Consider the following 17052-nt stretch of genomic DNA (forward strand, 5'->3'; position numbering starts at 1 on the left):
CTCTACATACACATACATGTTGAAACGTTTTATCCAAGGAAAATGGGTGAAACACTTAGTCATTTTTTTGACAAAATACTTCTTTCACCACTGAAGACTTATAGACTTAACCACTTAGGCATTAGAACTTATTCTTTTAACTGAATAATATTTGGAAAATCTTTGCATGCACTAGGATTTGAACCCAGGACCACAGAGGTGGTAGACTGATGACTTATCCACTGTGCCACCACCCTGTGAGAGTAGGCAGTAGTATTTGTTGCTTTGGTACATTTCACTCCCAGATTATACTCGGTACTTTATTGTATCTTAGAGTGGGAAAAGTTAATTAAGCTTAACTTTTTCATTATTGGAAAGTCTTGACCACAAACTGTTGACTTTATTTAAGGGGAAAAATGTTTCCTGACTGGGATGACCGGTGGAAGGTAGGTGAGCCTGCCACTACACCAACTAGTGCCCTACTTATACATGGTCATTGGAAGCTTTTATTCAAGGAAACGGGCTTCATTCACCACTGATGACTTATTCAGTTAGGCACCTTGGGATGACAGAAAGACACTTGGGGGAGGGGTCCTTGGTGGCATTCTCCACATTGGTTGTCGACATTCGTTGGTTGCTGAATTCAGACCAACTACCTTATACATGGTGAGCGGCCACTTACTGCTTGAGCTACGTGCCCAAATCACCTCCTTGTTTGGCATCAACTGGACTCCTACATTTTCAATTCACTTGAAAAGTGACCAGTTGCAAGATGGTTTCGAATGAACTATCTTTCACATGGTGAGTAGATGCTCTACTCCTTGGGTTACACCTCTTTACTTGGCACCAACTGGCCCACTATAGACCTGACAAGTGACAAGCTGCAAGACACCAGCATCTAAACGATGACTTTTGGAAAGCGCACTTTTGTTTGAGCTACGTTACACCCTTTCTCTTGCTTTTAGCTCTTTTGATTTGAATGGAATGGGGAAAATATCCAGTGTAAAGTTTGCTGCCATTTCAATGATGGCTCACAAAGGCCGAACGGCCGCGTGGAAAATTAGGCCGTGCGGCACAGCTTTGGACGGGAGCCACCGGCTCATTCCGTCAGTCAGCTCAGCCCTCGGAAGAGGGGCTGCAATACCCAAGGGAAGGCCAGCAGAGGCCTCCACCTTCCCGCTTCTTTTCCTCCGGGACTTGGCCACACGGATGAAAAAAAAAAATGATGCCAAGAGCCAAATGACAGACGACACAGCAATCATTTAGTAGTATAGGCATCAGTGGGGGGGGAAGAAAAGCCTCAAATACACCGTAATCTGGAGACGAACGTACACGCTGCATGTTTCCGACATGCCGGATCGATGGTAAGCCAAATGAGTTTGCTTTTTTTGTCTCCTACCCTTTTCCCCGACAGGAAGTCCTGCTAAAGCGAGCGGCCGATCTGGTGGAGGCGCTCTACGGCATGCCGCACAATAACCAGGTGAGTGGAGCCGCGGAGTGGAACCAATGGCCACTCGGGTGGCCTTTGACTGACCTCTGACCCCGGCCGACGCCAGGATATGATCCTGAAACGAGCGGCCGACCTGACAGAGGTGCTGTACAGCGGCGTCCCCCGCGGCCACGGGCATCTGCCGGCGCATTCGGGAATGATGGGGGTCAATTCCTTCGGCAACATATCCGAGGCCTCGCAGGCCGACCAGGGTGAGGACGCCGAGCGACCTAAAAATTCAAACAATCCCTGCCCTTTTGTAGCTCCGCGTGCGTGGCCAAAGAGTTGTGTGTGTGTGTGCAACGTATTTTGGATTGTGAGTGCTTGCGGTCAAAGGCCACACGGGCCGGGGAAGCCATTTTGTGACCGTTGGCTTGGTCTCTGGCAGGTTACTCCCGGAGCTCCAGCAGCGTTTCGCCTCGCGGTTACGCGCCCAGCTCCACGCCGCAGCAGACCAACTACAACAGCATCACATCGTCCATCAACGGCTACGCCAGTGCCATGAGCAACCTGAGCGTGCCCGCCTCGCCCGGCTTCATCAACGGCGGCAGCGCCGCCAACTCGGCTTACGCCGGTAAGATGCCGATCTTTTGGTTAACACCAGATCTCAGCCAACGTTGACCACCTTGGGGTGGCATTCTACTAAATTCCCTGAAATTGACAGCAGAACACTGATTTAGACAACACGAGTTAGCGGCCATGTTGGGTAGGGCATCCGTGAAGAGTACATATTGCGCATACCTCCAACACCAATGAGGGCAATTTAACGTGTTGGCCCCAAGCGATAATAATATGGCTTTGGTCAAGTTATGGATCAACTTTGCCGTGACACCAGCCCGCCCACCCCTAGCACGCTTCCGCCTTCCTGACCCGTGGTCTTCCTCTGCTTTTCCGCTCTCGTAGGCGTGCGCTCTTTCTCTCCCGCCACTAAACAGAAGAGCGCCTTCGCCCCCGTGGTGCGGCCGCAGAGTTCCCCGCCCCCCGCCCGGGGCTCCGGCAATGGCAGCAGCCTCCAGGGTGAGCCCCCACCACCACGACTTTCAGAGTCGAGAGTTGATCCATAACTTGGGCAGGGTCTTAAGCCACAGGGTTTTTTTGCTTCTTTCACCTGCGCTGTAAAAAAAAAAAAATAAAACATAATGTAGCCGCAATTGATAGCAGACGAAAGAAAAAAGACCTTTTGTTACCTATTCCAATTAGGCCGCCATGTTGGTAGGGTCAACGTCCCATCCCCATCAATGTCAATGCATTGACATTGAAACTGGCTTATTTGATCAATGTCAAAGCATATGCCGTTTAATAAACAAACGTGTCAGTATTGAAGTACCTTTCAAGACACAGACTTGAAGTTTGACATCATGGCAACAGCAATGGGTCCAGTAAGCTCATTTTATTTTCCTCTCTCATGGCAGCAATGGCCGGTCTCATCGTCCCCCCCATGTGAAGTCCCAAACAGGGACGATCCTCGGCGGTGGTGGCGTCACCCGACGGACTTTTCCCAATGACAACGTGGTCGGCCGATTGGGGACTGGAGCGCTTGTGTGTGTTTGCATGACGCTTGCCGGAGTTCCCCAAGTCCAGACGGGAAAGGCGTAGGAAAATCTTCAAATTCAGCCATCATTCCTCGCTTTCCGGCAAGTTTTTTTCCCCAGCGAGAGCGTGGCGCCGGCCACCAATCAAAGTCTTCCAAGGTGGAAGAAACTATCTGGCAAAAATCATTCCCTTTTCTTCTTCTTCTTGCTCTTACCGTGCTTCTTTTTCCAGTATAAGCTTCATTTTCTGTGGGTAATCTCCGTCCAAACTTGTCTTTTAGATATTCTAAAAAAAAAAAAAAAAGAAAAAAAAAGATTTTGTACAAAAAAAAGTATGTCACCTCATTGTTGTCCACTTTTTGTAAACAATTTTTGTGTCGCACACGCACCAGCTAAGCTAAAAAAAAAAAAAAAAGATGTTTTAATTGTGGTGTCTCCACCAACCATTTTGTCTGCCACTTTTCAATCAGGGAATCTGATTTAAAACTACAAACATTTGTTTGAAATTGCAAAGCTTGATGAGAAGACTTTAGTTTGATGTTGCGTGCTAACATGCTACATGTAGCCTTGATCATACGTCTGTTTGTATGTCTGTCTGTCTGTCGCGGGTCAACGAGGTTTAACCTCCCTATCAAATGAGTGCAATGCTACTTTTATATACTATTAGTCACCAGGATTTGATTAAACTTGGATTTATCTGTTAATACTTTGAATTTGGGTGACCAATCCCACCCCCTAACAAATGAGACATGTGATGGATTCTGGGGAAAATAAAGAAACATTTTACAATGCAATGAGCAGCTTGGCCCCAAATTTTTATGCTACAATTATTGCTTGTGCTAAAAGTGTCCAGAAAACATTGGTGAGCATAGCCCACATTTTCTAGAATGCAATAATGAGCTAAGACTAAATCTTCTGCAATGCAATGGTGACTTAAGCCCATTCTTTTCCCTAGAGTAACAATGATGAGCTTAATTCAAATTTCTATTCTACAATTAGGAGTTTTTTTGTGTTATTTCACATTGTGTGAATTTTTCAAGTATCAGAAAACCATTGCAGACAACTAAGTGGAAGATTTCAATTGGCAAAATGTTTGTAAATGCACAAAAAGTGGACCAACAGTCAAAAGTATTGTTGTCGTGACACTCCTATTTTTGGCCTATTATCGATATTCCAAGACTTGAAACTACATGAATAAAAAAAATGGAAACCTTACTTTTGTCAACTCTTTGGTCCAGGTTCAATCACGTGGCGTCCGGTCATTCTTGTGCGGAGAAATGAAAGGAGTTTGTCGCCAGTAGTAGTAGTAGATGTTTATCGTCATTAGTGGCGGCCAACCAGTCGGTCCTGGATGGTGAAAAAAAAAAACAAGAGTATTATTGTAAAATCAATAACCCAACAGCAAAAACATCAACAGGATCATTGCATATAATCATTGAACATGGATGGATACAACTCTAGGAAAAGAAATACAAATGTCAATTCAAAATTTGAGCTAAATTGAAAATGGTATTAGGTCACACTTTTGTATAAAAGTATAATACAACTCATGGGTGAACATGAATAAAACAAAAATACAATCTCATTCAGAAGATCATTATTCATTTGAAAACTTTAGTATCAAAGTGATAAGATAGCTAAAGCGGGCGCCAAATAATGATCCATAATGGCGGCGGTGGGTAAGACCCGCCCGCTGCGTCCGCCGGGAGTCGTGGAGTGCGGGAGCTCTTATTAAAACAATGAAGGCGCTAATAATGGGCCGCGCCGGCCGCCCGCTAATGAGCCCGCGGCCGTCATAAAGAAGACATTAGACGGCACTAAAGAGGCGGCTAATGGCCGCCCGCGCCTTCGCAACAACACACGACGAGACGCAACGGCGGCGCTCTCCAGGCGACCCTTGCCTTTTGTTTACACGACTCCTTGTCACAATATCAACACTCCACTCTGCAGCAGCACCAAAAATATAAAGTCGGAACTAAATCATACATACATCACGGAAAACTCCATTTAAAGTGATTTTTCAATTGACTCAAAATCCGAAATCTGAAAATTGCCCCAAAATGAAAAGGATGGAACCCAAAAAGTACATGAAGTGACCTGGGAATAGCCAAAAACAACAGAAAGTGATGCCAAATCAACAAAACAGCCATGTATGGTGACGCCAAATGAATACAAAGTGACGCGGAAATAGCTTAAAATCCCATTCTTCGCACTTCCTTTTGTCCTTCTGTCTTTTCGCCGGCCGTCGCGAAGCCCCCCCCCCCCCCCCCCCCCCCTGACAGGCTCGGTATATGAAACCCCCCCTCCCCTCGGATTCCCCCGGCGAGACGCCGTCGTGGCTTTTTTAACGGGCCCGCCTGGAAGGAAAGGAACGGGAGGAGGACGCGGCCACTTTTATTGTTCTTTTTTTACACGTTTGACCGCCGCCGCCGCCGCCGTCCTTGCGGCGTTAATGACAGACGGAGACGGGGCCCGTCACAGGGAGCGCTCCGATTGCCGCCATAACTCGCGCGCTAATTAGCGGGCGCCGTAAAATAAGTCAAAGTGGTCAAGCTAATGAGTCCACCAGAGGGCCCTTGGCGTGCCACATTAAAACAATAAAAGTACAAGTGCCAATTTTCACTCGTATTATTCCCGTGATTTTCCTTCTTCTCTTTCAACTTTGGACACGGTCTGGGCCCCCCGTTAATCCGCTGGCCCGTCCCAAAGTAGAGGTACGACGACTACGGTTATATTGCGACTTCTCTACTTGGAAAATTCACTACTTGGCGACTTTTTCAGCGGCTATTAATTATAAAAAACTTTTTTTTGTTTAAACTTCAGTGACAAGTTCTATTAGCAAGAGTGGCTTCTCGTTTCAACGTGGATTTTCATATTTCCATAAACTTTTTGGTGAGCCTATTCTGCGATTTTCCCATTATCGCGGCCAACCGCGATATTCCAGGCTTGACTCTATACTCTATATTCTATTTGACCGAATGGAAATAGCATTGGTTTTGTCAGTGCCGCCCCTCCCTCTCCTCAAAGCCATTCGGCAATAACGAATGAGTTAAGCTCACCTATTTTGCTTTGAATGGATCTATTCAGCCTTTGACTGCATTGTGATCTCCATTCATTTGTACTTTGACCCCGACGTTGCCTAATCGCACCCAATTGATGACATCCATTTAATAGGAAGCAGATTAGATTTCTTTGTATTTACTGTCATCTCCCTCCCCCCAACCTGCTCTCACCACCGAATATGATGGACGTTGAATATGTGGTGTCGCTCCGCGTGTGTGTGTGTGTGTGTATGTGTGTGCCTGTACTTGTGTGTGTGACAGCTGACCTTTATTCACATTCATGTTTTTCCCTCCACGGAGCAAGGAGGAGGAAGGAGCTCCTCTTCTTCTTCATCCTCCTGTGAAGCGTCACCGCGGGGTTAATGTAAGTCATGTATCTCATTACGCACACACACACAAGCTAGAACACGTGCACGCGCGCCCGCCCCAGCACGCACGCTTCCGCCCGGGTTCCCCTCCCAGGGGATTCTGCCTTGGCCACGGGAAAAAATAAAGAATAAAACACACGCAAAGTTCTATTGTGCTGTGGCTAGCACGCTAGCAAACATCGGGAAGTAGTGGCTTACATTTGCTGGCCTTGATTGGACGCCCGGCGTAGTCAATGGCATTGACACCCCGTCTAAAGACATTTTAGAGAAGGTATGATAGAATAACATTCAGATGAAATAAATGTACATAAGCATAGTAAACATTATATAGGATATATTTATATTTTTTAATGTAGCATGGTTGGGTTTTTGTCCTCCGCAAAGGTTCCAATTAGAAGGGAGGAGCGAGCTTCTGGTTCGGAGGCAACGGCGGACGTGATTGACCCGTGGCGGACGCGCTGGAAATCCCTGGGCCTAATTAAGAGATCCCTCCCTCCGCATTCTGGCCAAAGAGGGCTGCCGGCCCCCCGAAAACATCTGACGTGAAATCGATGCAACAATCGGGCCGTGTGGGGGGTACAGGTGCGGGACGGTGGACCCCCCCCAAAGGAGCCGGCCGGGCCCGCTAACGGCTAATAGGCTCCGCTGCGATTCGCTTAAATCTGGCTGAGGGGCACCGCCCACTCCGGCCGGACGCATAAATAAGTGATTGCGCGCATTTTGACTCGATTACAAGCCGAGGGGAGCAAAAAAAAAAAAAAATGGCCGCATTCCGTCTGCATTGGCTATCCGCCAGCACTGAAATATTTCCATCCCACCCCGGCCGGAGACAGTTGTACAAGTCGTAAGTGACTTTACATCAGAAGGATGATTGGACATATATAGGCAACGGTAGGAAATTAAAAAAAAAAATTAAAAGGATACTGTGGGGGGAGTAAAAAAAAAAGGAAACCGTTTTTTTTGTATCAAAACCAAGAGCGATCCGGCGTGGACCGGACTGACTCTTTGTCCCGCTGACGCCGTTCCCCGCGGCGTCCAACTATTTCCTGCCCCGCGAGCTCACAAATGTCAACCCTCAATCACACCTAATGGAATTTGGAGTGGCCAAAGCGGCTTTTGCTTGCACTCTGGCTCCAAACACGCACGCACGCACACACACACGTGCACACGGGTTTCAAGAACACTCTGGGCTGATGTACAACAAATTCCAAAGCTCACAGCTGGCGCACACGACAAAATGTAGGAGCGCCGCAAAGCTTTCCAAAGCAACAATGTCTACAAATGCAAGAGTTACAACAGTATGAATTTGTCACTTTGACAGGACACAAAAAAGGGATGAATCTTACTAAGCCTGCCTGTGGCAATCACATTCAACACGGTGATAAAATGGCATTTATTTTCCTTCTAAATGACAAACGGCAAAACCAAGTGCACTTAATATTACACACACGCATAGTTGGATTTCAGACGCGCAAGGCTTTTGTTTTAGAATTGAGGTCATTAGCCGTGTTTGGTAAGGGAAACCTTGGCTCGAGGTTGACGGGGGGCCATTAGTATGGAGCCGTAGCCTTTGTACGCTTTTGCAACTTGGCTAGCGGACGGACTACGCTACGTGTCCCTTTGACTAACCCACAAAGGCAACGCTGCTATCATACCAACATGAATCCACGGAAAACCAAAAAGCATGGGAATAAGTCCCCCTTTCGTCTCCAAACATTTCGGCCATTTTGAAAACAAAATAGATTTCCCCGTGGCTATCTTACTAACAACGAAGTAGGATTTTTTTTTGACGTCTCACCACCGGCGAGTACTTTTTCATCAACTTGGAGGGCGGTATTTTAGCGGGCGCACCGTGATGACGACACGGGGCGAGCGAGTGAGCACCAAGATGGCGTCCGTCCACGGCAATTAAAGGCGCGGAGTCGTAAAAAGGGATGATAAAAAGTGGTGGCTGCGCTTTATCTTCTCTGATAATAGATCTTATTTATGAGGCCGCGCCTCTAATGGGCGGGATCTCTCCGGGGAGCGGCGAGGGGGGCCGTAAAGCCTTCGGACCGAGAAGCCGCCACCGGGCCATCTCCGCCGGCTCGCCGCCATTGACGCCAAAAGGAGAGGACTATTTAGATATGCCGTGGTATTCTTTTACTTCCAAACCACCATGCTTGCTACTGCATAGTATTCATTTCTTTTCTACAGCATTCTACTACCAATCATTTTAGCACTTTTACTACCAGTTGTGGTGACCCTGGACTTGACTCTATATGAGAAAGATATTGTATTCCTTTGGATTCAAGTCCACAGCGGACGGTAGCGGCCAGGTTACCGAGGAGAACGTCAGATTGGTTAACGAACGGCTGGTGCAATGGGCTGGGCGGGGTCGGAAGCGGCGGGACGGTTGCCATGACGACGCTCCCACCGTAACACCCGTCGTAAAAGCAAAAGCTGCATTTTAGCTCTCCGGGGTCGTCCGACCGGAAGCCCACTCGGCTCCTACTCGTCCAGATGTTCCTTTCGCCGACTTTCCCTAAATCAAGCCTGGTCTGGCCTGGGGGATTAGCCCCCCCAATCTTGGTCCACAGGTGGATCTGGACTCTTTGGGAGTCACTCGCCATTCAATGGGGCTGACAACAATATACAGTGTTCAAGCCGCTAGCCTAGCATGCCTGTTTTTTTTGGAACGTGGGAGGAAACCAGATTACCCAGAGAAAAACCACACGCAATGGCTACACACAAACAATCTGAGGGGCAGTCCGACTAACAGCCGACATATGATTGGATGTCCTTAAAGTTAAAGTGAGTTCCTCGACCGCTTTTAGCGACACGCCAGAAAAGCTCCCAAAGACAAAAAAAACAGAGTAAAAAAGGGGTCTTTTCTTGGGTATTAGGCCCTCTAATGCCCCCCGAGCGAGGGCGCGCCACTCGTCCGACCTGCCGATTAAGAGTGCGCCAAATGAACTGTAGGATTAGCGAGGCGCTAATGGCGGGCGGCGTCTTAAGTGGCGCTTTGTGTCCAGCGGTGGCCACAAAAAGGCCTTGTGTCCACAACAAGACGTAAAAGAGGCGCTTTGGCTTGATGCTTTTCCTCATCAACCTTTTTCGCTCCTTTAAAAGGCTTCAAATTATGGGTTAATAACAAACGCAAATTCATGCTAGTCGGTGGCCAGTTTTCACTCAATTTCTATTGATATATATCGTTCATTTGGGGACATCATTTTGGAAGAGTTTGGCTTGCCACGAATTTTAGTTTTATACGTTCCGTCGCTATGTTGACTAGTAGCCAATGAACTTTTCATGTGTTTTTGTAGCCCTGAAACTCCCAGCCGAGCGCCGCCATGGTGACCATAACATGTGTGTGTGTGTGTGTTATTTACATCGATCCGCAGAGCTGCCAGTCAGAGGTCGGGAGCGTCCGTCGTGCCTTCGCCGCCGGCGACCGAGCGTTGGCATTTTCCTCCCTTGGTCAGCTTTTCCCCAGACGCACGTCACGTGAGGGGTCACGCGTGCCGCTGACGTGTCTACGAAAAAAAGCCACATTTGTCAGCTACAAAAGCCTTTTTTACTCGACCCATGAGCTGAGGTTAGTTTCTGCCTTACTTGAATGATTACCCATTGATTTCAACTCCTTGTCGGAGTCCTCTCTTCCCACGGCAGAAGGCCGACTGGGTTAGGGTTAGGGTCGCTCACCGTTTATGGCACTAAAAGATAGAGAAAAAAAAACATACATTTTTAGTTACTTAAAAACCAATCAAAAGTGCATTTGTTCCCTCCCACCTTATTAAAAGTAACTCATTTCAATTCACGGCACAATGGCGACAAGACAAAGTCCAGTCCCATTTCGGACGCCGACCACTGTTTTTGTTTTTCTTCTGCCCAGCGAAGTCGTAGCGCGCGATAAACACGCACGTGAGCGCGCGCACACGGCGGGAGAGCCGGCGCGTCCCGGGAGGACGTGGGCGAAGTCCAGGCCGGGCCGGGCGTCCCCCGGCGCGCCGGTTCACCAGGTGTTGTCTGCAACAGGCAATTAGCCGAGGAGGCGTAGCTGTCAATCACCGGGCGGGAGAGATTAGCCGCTCGGCCGTAATTAGCGAGCCGGAGGCTGGCGGGCCCCCAGGATAAAGGCTTTGCCAATAATGGACCCTCGGGTATTAATTACTGAAGGTCGGAGGCGGAGGAAAGGCCGGGATCTTAGCAGCCGAGCGCGTAAGATGATTGTTTAAATTTCAAAAATAATACTGCGCTGACAGTTGTTGGCCTCCCGCCGGGACGCCGCTACAAGGTAGCTGCCGTAATTAGCTTGAAGAGGAAAGGCCACCGCCGGCGCGTGCCAGCGACATGCGCGCACGCCTGTTTATCGGCGCCGCGTGAACGCACGCGCGCCCACAAAAACGCTAATGCGTGGACCGCCGGGAAAAGCGAGCGGCGGGCGAGAACAAGGGTCACTTTTCCATCATTTGAGGTGATTTACAGGCTACTTTGGGGTGGAATCCTCTCCATTTTAAGGCCAAAACAGGGTGACGATTTCTCTCCCTCTTCATTTTATAACATTTCCAAATCACTCTGATTTAAAACCTATAGCACATGACCCAAATCCACAAGAAGTGACCCATGTGAGCGGACAGACCCAGGAAGCATTCTCGTGCACCTGAGCAATTTCTCGTGGGAGAAACCTTCGACGCCAAACAAAGCCGTCATGGGCTAACGCTCTTTCACTTGTTGGCAAAACTAGGTGGAAAACTAGCACCCTCCCTCCGCTTTTTGGGCTACGGCGCCTAGCAACGCGGCGGTCGGCTAACGCTCGGAGCCTAGGCTAACGGCGCTAACCCCTCGTAAAAGCCCTGCGCTAACGTAGCCTGTAAATGGAGTCGCTGCACCTGCACAAACCCCCCCCCCCCCCCCCCCCCCCCCCGGCGACCCCTCGCCGATGACCGCCATAAACATGTCAGCGCGCTCAACTTCTCGCCAGAAGCCGTAAATAAAAAGTGGATACAACATGTGTGCGCCCCTGGGATTGCGTGGGAGTCTTTCGTGTTCATGCTAGGGAGGGTTTGCACACAGACCCCCCCCCCCCCCCCCCCCCCCCCCCCCCCCAAGTATGGAAAATGGGCCCCCTCCAAAATGGTGATACTTGTAGAAGTGAGTCCAGGTGAGTGGCGGATGGCGCCAGTTACGAAACGGCAGTCAAAAGTCACTAAGCGAGAAGTACGGGACACACACACACGTATTGTAAGTGGGCGTCCAGATGGGCGGAGACGCGGTGCGTCTCTGCGGCGTCTCTCCGCATCTGCCGTTGCAGATGTTTGATGAATCGTCAAGCAGCCACGCTGTCGCCTCATTAAAGTTGCACTCGCGTGGGGAAAAGCCCCCACCTCGCTCACCCTGGCGCTAAGCTAGCGCCATAGCGCAGTAGCCTAGCGCCACGCAGCGTCCTTGGAGTGACGAGGCCGCCAGATACCACAAGACATGACGTCATCTTGTGTCCATTTTTTTTAAAAAATATAAATATAATAATTAATTTTGGGATGTCAATTGAACTAGCGATTGATTCACGGATGACTCCGGAACGTACGTAGCTAGATGGTAAAAGCCGTTTTATCGCCGTGGCCACGGTTGGCCCAAAAAATTCAAGATGGAGGACGGTGGCGTCCAATTTGTTCAATTGGAGGGGGCCGAGGGGCTCTTTTAGTGGCAGCATATGGCACGCATTTATCACCATTTGCCGCCATCTCGCTAAACGACGTGATCAACTCATTTGTTACCGTCCTCTTTTTTAATCAAACACATGCTGCGCTCTAATGTTGGCCACGGATCCCCTCCCGTGCAAAATCGGGGGTCCCTTAACGCCCCCGACTAGTTTTTTTTTTTTTGTGCCGGCCTGTGGGAGGCGGGTTCTGACATTCTGTTCATCTTGGGTCACTTTCTGTTGGCATTAGGGCATTTAAGGGTCACCGAGTCGATGATAGGTCACTTCCTACTCATTTTGAGGCATTTACCGTGTTTTTGTGGTGGTCGTGGGTCACTTCTTGTTTATTCTGGAGCATCGTTTTTCAGCATTCCTGCAACACACAAAAAATGTCCAAATGAAGGGGAGGAGTTAACAGTCAATGAATGTTCATTGATTGGCTAAATAACAGTGCGCTAAAAACGACATTAAAAAAGTGATTTGAAATGAACACAATGACGGAAAGTAAACAAAAGTGCCCTAAAATAAACTCTGCCTTGGATAGGGCGAGACGTCCAATCCATTCAAAGCGGGAGAGATGGCAACGGACCAGAGGATTCATTCCAGACTGGTGATGAACTGGTTTCCAATTTTGAGCCATGTGATTGGACGTCTTGCCTCGTCAAGGTTCTTCAAAAAACGTTTCTCCAAACAGCGAAAACGACACCACCACCATCAAAGAGAGCCCAAAACAAAGTCGGCATCTCCTTGACCCAAGCGTGGCGGACGGGCCCGTCCCCCGCGGAGCCGGCCGGGAACTGTCCTGAGGGGAGGGCTGGGCGTTTGGACCTTGACGGACGGGCAAATGGACCAGAGGCGCGCCAAAGCCGCTTCATCCGACGCTAAACTGAACACAAAGAGGGCGCCGTGCCAACGCGCTCAGAGACGTTGGGGAAATTAACATTAAGACGGAAGGGAGGGGGGAGGGGGGGTCGTCAAAAGGCTTGCCAAGCCATCTGAGATCTTCTTCCTCCTCCTCCTCATTGCCATCCATGGCGTTCGCGGCCGCCGGCGAGTCCCAGGCCACACATTTTTTTCGTTGGGCTCGTCGTCAAACGGCATCTCGTCGCAACAACGCTCAAAGACGGCGTGGAGGAGGAGGAGGCCGTCCCTCGTCGGGAATTTTTCAAATAAATCCCCACCGCCGGTCGACTCGGCTGCCAGCTTCCCGCATAAACAGGGAGCCGCCACCGCCGCATAAATCGCGGCCCGTCGACGCCGCTCGTTCCGGCGGCGTGCACCGGGGCGCCCGGCCGGGAGCGGGCCTTTGCCGTGCCTGAGCGGGAATACATTTGACACTCCGTATCCGCCGGGGGGGTGTTGGGGGGACTGAGCGCGGAGGGCGACATTGGTCAAATTGACAATGGCGTTGCCCTGATACATTCATCCGATCTGGATGGGCGACCAATCTTTCCTAGTTTACCCTGCCATTTTTTTGCATGCCATTGACAGTATTGGACGTTGAATGCAAGGGTTTGATTGGGAGGGGCTACATGAATGAGAAAGGAACAAGGAAATTGCCAAAATTCACCAATTTACATGAACCAAAATGAAAAGGTTTGGGGTCGGCCATTTTAACTAACAGTGACGATGCATTTGGAAAGAAACGTCACGTTTAAAAAAAGTTTTTTTGCACGTCATTAAAACGTTCCATTATTTTGAAAGTAGCATGTTCACCCTTTCAACAGCAACGTGGCTAAAAGCAAAAAACAAAAAAATGTCTTTACCTACAAGGAAAGACATTTTTTTTCTTTCATGTCGGTTCCGCATTGTCGCACCTCTTTTGTTTGTTCCATTTTGTTGGCAGTGGCTGGAGCCCACCCAGCAAAAGTTCCCCAACAAAGCTCCATATTTCCCATCCAAGTGCCCCCCCAAAGGCCCACCGCACTCAGCATCTGCTCAGCGGATGAATAAATGAAGCGCTGGCGGCGCTGGTTCGCCCGCGCGGACCGACCGACTGACTGACAGCGCGGCGGGCGTCTTAATTGCGGCTGAAAGCTGGCGAGCGAGCGGAGGAACGAAAGGCGCTTTCCCAGAAAAGCCTCCCGCCCGCCTTTGCGCTGCCTTTTTCCCGGCGCTAATTAGCACATTGTGTCCTTAAATGATTCACAAAGCCTGCGCCGCACCCGCCGCCCGCCATCACTTATTCACGCGCCAAGCGCCGCTTTGCGCCAACATGGCCGCCCCGGCTAAATTAATTTAGTCCAATTAGCAGGCGCTGTCACAAGGCATCAGCGTCCGCCGTTTGCGTGGCCCGCAAACTGCCGCTGACGTTTCTACATTTGCAAAAGCGCCCGAGTCGGACTCTCAGGCGAGCGCACTCGTATCTTGGAACACGTTTGTACTCCACTTTCCTCCTAAAAACATGCACGGCGAGCTTATTGTACGCTAAATTTCACCTAGCGTAAACAATTATGCGATTGGGTGGCCACCGATTCAGGGTGACCACCCCAACCGGGATAGGCTCCAGCACCCCCGTTGGCTCACAAAATGAACCAAGGAGTCCCGATCCAGATTTCTAGGAGTGGAAAGGGAAATATTCGCAGGTTGCGGGGAAACGTCGTCCGGGACTTTTTCTTTTGGGAAAAGAAGAAAAAGACGGAGGAGGAGGAGGAAGAAGAAAGAGGATGTCTTTGTCATCGCGGGAGCCGTTTGTCTTTTTCCTAATCTGACGTTTATCTGGGAGTGCGGCCCAACAGAGGAGGAACAAAAGGCTTTTGCTTGTGAGGGTCTCACAGGAAAGTTCCCAGATGTTCCCACTTTTCCACCAAAACTTGTTTTTTTACATAAGGACAACAACAAAAGATGGCTGGAAGCAAGCCTGCCAGACATTTCTCTTCTGCTCTCCCCTCACTCACCATTCGCTTACACTTTTAACGCATATTTTATACACAATTAGTGTACTTTTATTTTTGAAAGAGTTTAGGGGTCGTATTGGGGGGCCTTGGAATCACTAACTTACGGAGGGGGGGAAAACAATCACAAATCCAAATTATTTTGCAGTTACTGACTGTATCCATCAAATATTATATCTGGATATGATATTTCCATACCGATACCTAAAAAGGTAACCTAAAAAAGTTGTATGTTTAACCATTGAATGGAGTTGAAATGAATTAAATATAGAATTACATCATTTTTTTCATTTAAAAACAACTTTTCTGGTCTCCCCTGAATTGACTTTCCCTACTTTTGATAACTCTAGCTACAGGCAACCTTTAAAATCATTCCCTTATAATTCCTCTCCACGTCTACTTTTAGTGGCCTGGCAGGGGCAAAAATAAATAAATAATTTTTTTGGAAAAAAGAACTGAGTGGTGCATGAGTGAGCGTGACTGACGTGAATCATTCATTGCGCTGTAAAAATCCGACGTTTGTCTAAGCTGGCAAAGACAAAATGCACGATGAATATTTCAATCAGCCACTCGCATATAAACAAGCGCGACAAAACAGCCATGAAAGATTTACACTGATGGACGTGCTACTCGCCGACGCCAAATGAGGCGCGAAGAGCAAAGTGCTTCCGCCGCCTGCACCGTGCGCCGCCGGCGTGTCTTTGATAGGTTCGTCCGAAGTATGGAGAGAGAAAAAAAAAAAAAAAAAAAAGTATCGATGGCAAGATACGTCAATCAATTGCAAAAGTACACAGGAAATGTGTAGTAGTATTAGATGCATTTTGGCATGTTCCTTGTTCACGCAGTCCGTTTCATTGATTTAGCCCCTCCCAGTCAAAATGCATTAGACGTTCAGTGCTGTCAATGGCACTCAAACCTGACACCGATTTAAATGAATTGATCATCTATGATTGACAGTAGTCCAAAATTCACATCCCACGCTGCGTATTACGAATGATGTAAAACCTTTGAACACTTATAAACTGCTTTTAAATGAACCTCATCAAGACAAACATTGAAATCATACAAAGAAAATGAATTATCTTAATGACTTAACTATTACTTTAACTTAATGCATATTTAATATTCACACTACTTGCAGTAATTAGTACCAAGTTCAAGTGTATCTGCTAGCATGCCACTAGCAACTAATGAGGCTAACACTAGCTGCAAGTGGAAATCAGTCGCTAATTAGCAGTGTATTTGCACAAGATCGATAGTGTAACCAACTCCACAACTCCGAATTTGTCCTTATGAATCATACCGTTTAGAATATTATGACATTCGAGCACAATTTAGCATTGAGGCTACAAGTATAACATAACTATCTTACCTAATTTCAATAGTAGATGGGATGATCACAGCAGATCGCGTAAACATATACACGCGCACTTCTTTGTCCTGACAAAAGGAAAAAACTCGTTAGAAATATATACAAAATCGATCATCATTTTGTTGCAAGATCTTTGCTGATGTTGGTAAAGCGCGTCCGCTTCAGAGTTCTGAGATCAAGGTTCAATTCCGTTTTTTGGCTAGTTATTGTGTCGAAAATTTGAATGTGACAAAAACTGTTGTCTTTAACTCACTCTTTCGGTGTCATCGATGTCAACGAAATGGGGTCGATGTTGGTTTAAAGAAGTTTGTCATTTGTCCTTCAACTTGTCCCACGGCAACATGGCGGACTCTGCTCAACAACGGAACTAACGAATGGATGGATGGATGGACGGACTAAGCGTGAAAGACAAACAAATCCATCCATAAGCTCTGCCCCCAGGTGACCAATCTTAAAGCAAAGACAAACAGGACAAATGTGTGGGCTGATCTTCAGAATTAAATTCAGTAAAGTTAAAGATCTCCATGTGTTTGCTTGTAAGAGGCGTTTCCCCGAACCCTGACAGCACGTGTGGGTCATTAAAAAAACAACGAGCAAGAGAATAAGCATCCTTAGCAAACGACTTCCACTCACTGTCCTAAGGCCGTGAGCGCCCCCTGTCGCCTGACACCACTGC

At 48.2% G+C, this 17052-nt stretch overlaps 1 protein-coding gene and 2 long non-coding RNA genes across 8 annotated transcripts in view; 1 reads left to right on the forward strand and 2 right to left on the reverse strand.

The window, feature by feature from the left end:
• Positions 1 to 3797, forward strand: part of LOC144207223 (transcription factor COE3) — a 22261-nt gene extending 18464 nt beyond the window's left edge. For 4 of the 5 annotated variants that reach the window (XM_077732557.1, XM_077732558.1, XM_077732559.1 and 1 more), the window contains 5 exons: positions 1394 to 1459; positions 1536 to 1680; positions 1857 to 2042; positions 2372 to 2485; positions 2881 to 3797. In XM_077732557.1, the coding sequence (XP_077588683.1) occupies positions 1394 to 1459; positions 1536 to 1680; positions 1857 to 2042; positions 2372 to 2485; positions 2881 to 2912 (543 nt within the window). In that variant the 3' untranslated portion in view covers positions 2913 to 3797. The remainder of the gene's footprint in view (positions 1 to 1393; positions 1460 to 1535; positions 1681 to 1856; positions 2043 to 2371; positions 2486 to 2880) is intronic. The other variant, XM_077732562.1, reaches the window with a different exon arrangement.
• Positions 2507 to 10093, reverse strand: LOC144207225 (uncharacterized). Of its 2 annotated transcripts, XR_013328607.1 has the most exons (7): positions 10025 to 10093; positions 9802 to 9945; positions 6629 to 6681; positions 6329 to 6400; positions 4217 to 4347; positions 2656 to 3286; positions 2507 to 2581 (listed from the first exon to the last, which is right to left on the reverse strand). It is a non-coding gene; the product is annotated as an uncharacterized LOC144207225 (long non-coding RNA). The 2 variants fall into 2 exon arrangements; XR_013328606.1 differs by lacking the exon at positions 6629 to 6681.
• A 12-nt stretch (positions 10094 to 10105) lies between these two features.
• LOC144207226 (uncharacterized) lies at positions 10106 to 16956 on the reverse strand. The gene is made up of 4 exons (XR_013328608.1): positions 16630 to 16956; positions 16377 to 16444; positions 12421 to 12483; positions 10106 to 10125 (listed from the first exon to the last, which is right to left on the reverse strand). It is a non-coding gene; the product is annotated as an uncharacterized LOC144207226 (long non-coding RNA).
• Between the last annotated feature and the right edge of the window lie 96 nt (positions 16957 to 17052).

The sequence above is a fragment of the Stigmatopora nigra genome, chromosome 14 (assembly GCF_051989575.1).
Source record: "Stigmatopora nigra isolate UIUO_SnigA chromosome 14, RoL_Snig_1.1, whole genome shotgun sequence".
Lineage (NCBI taxonomy): Eukaryota > Metazoa > Chordata > Actinopteri > Syngnathiformes > Syngnathidae > Stigmatopora > Stigmatopora nigra.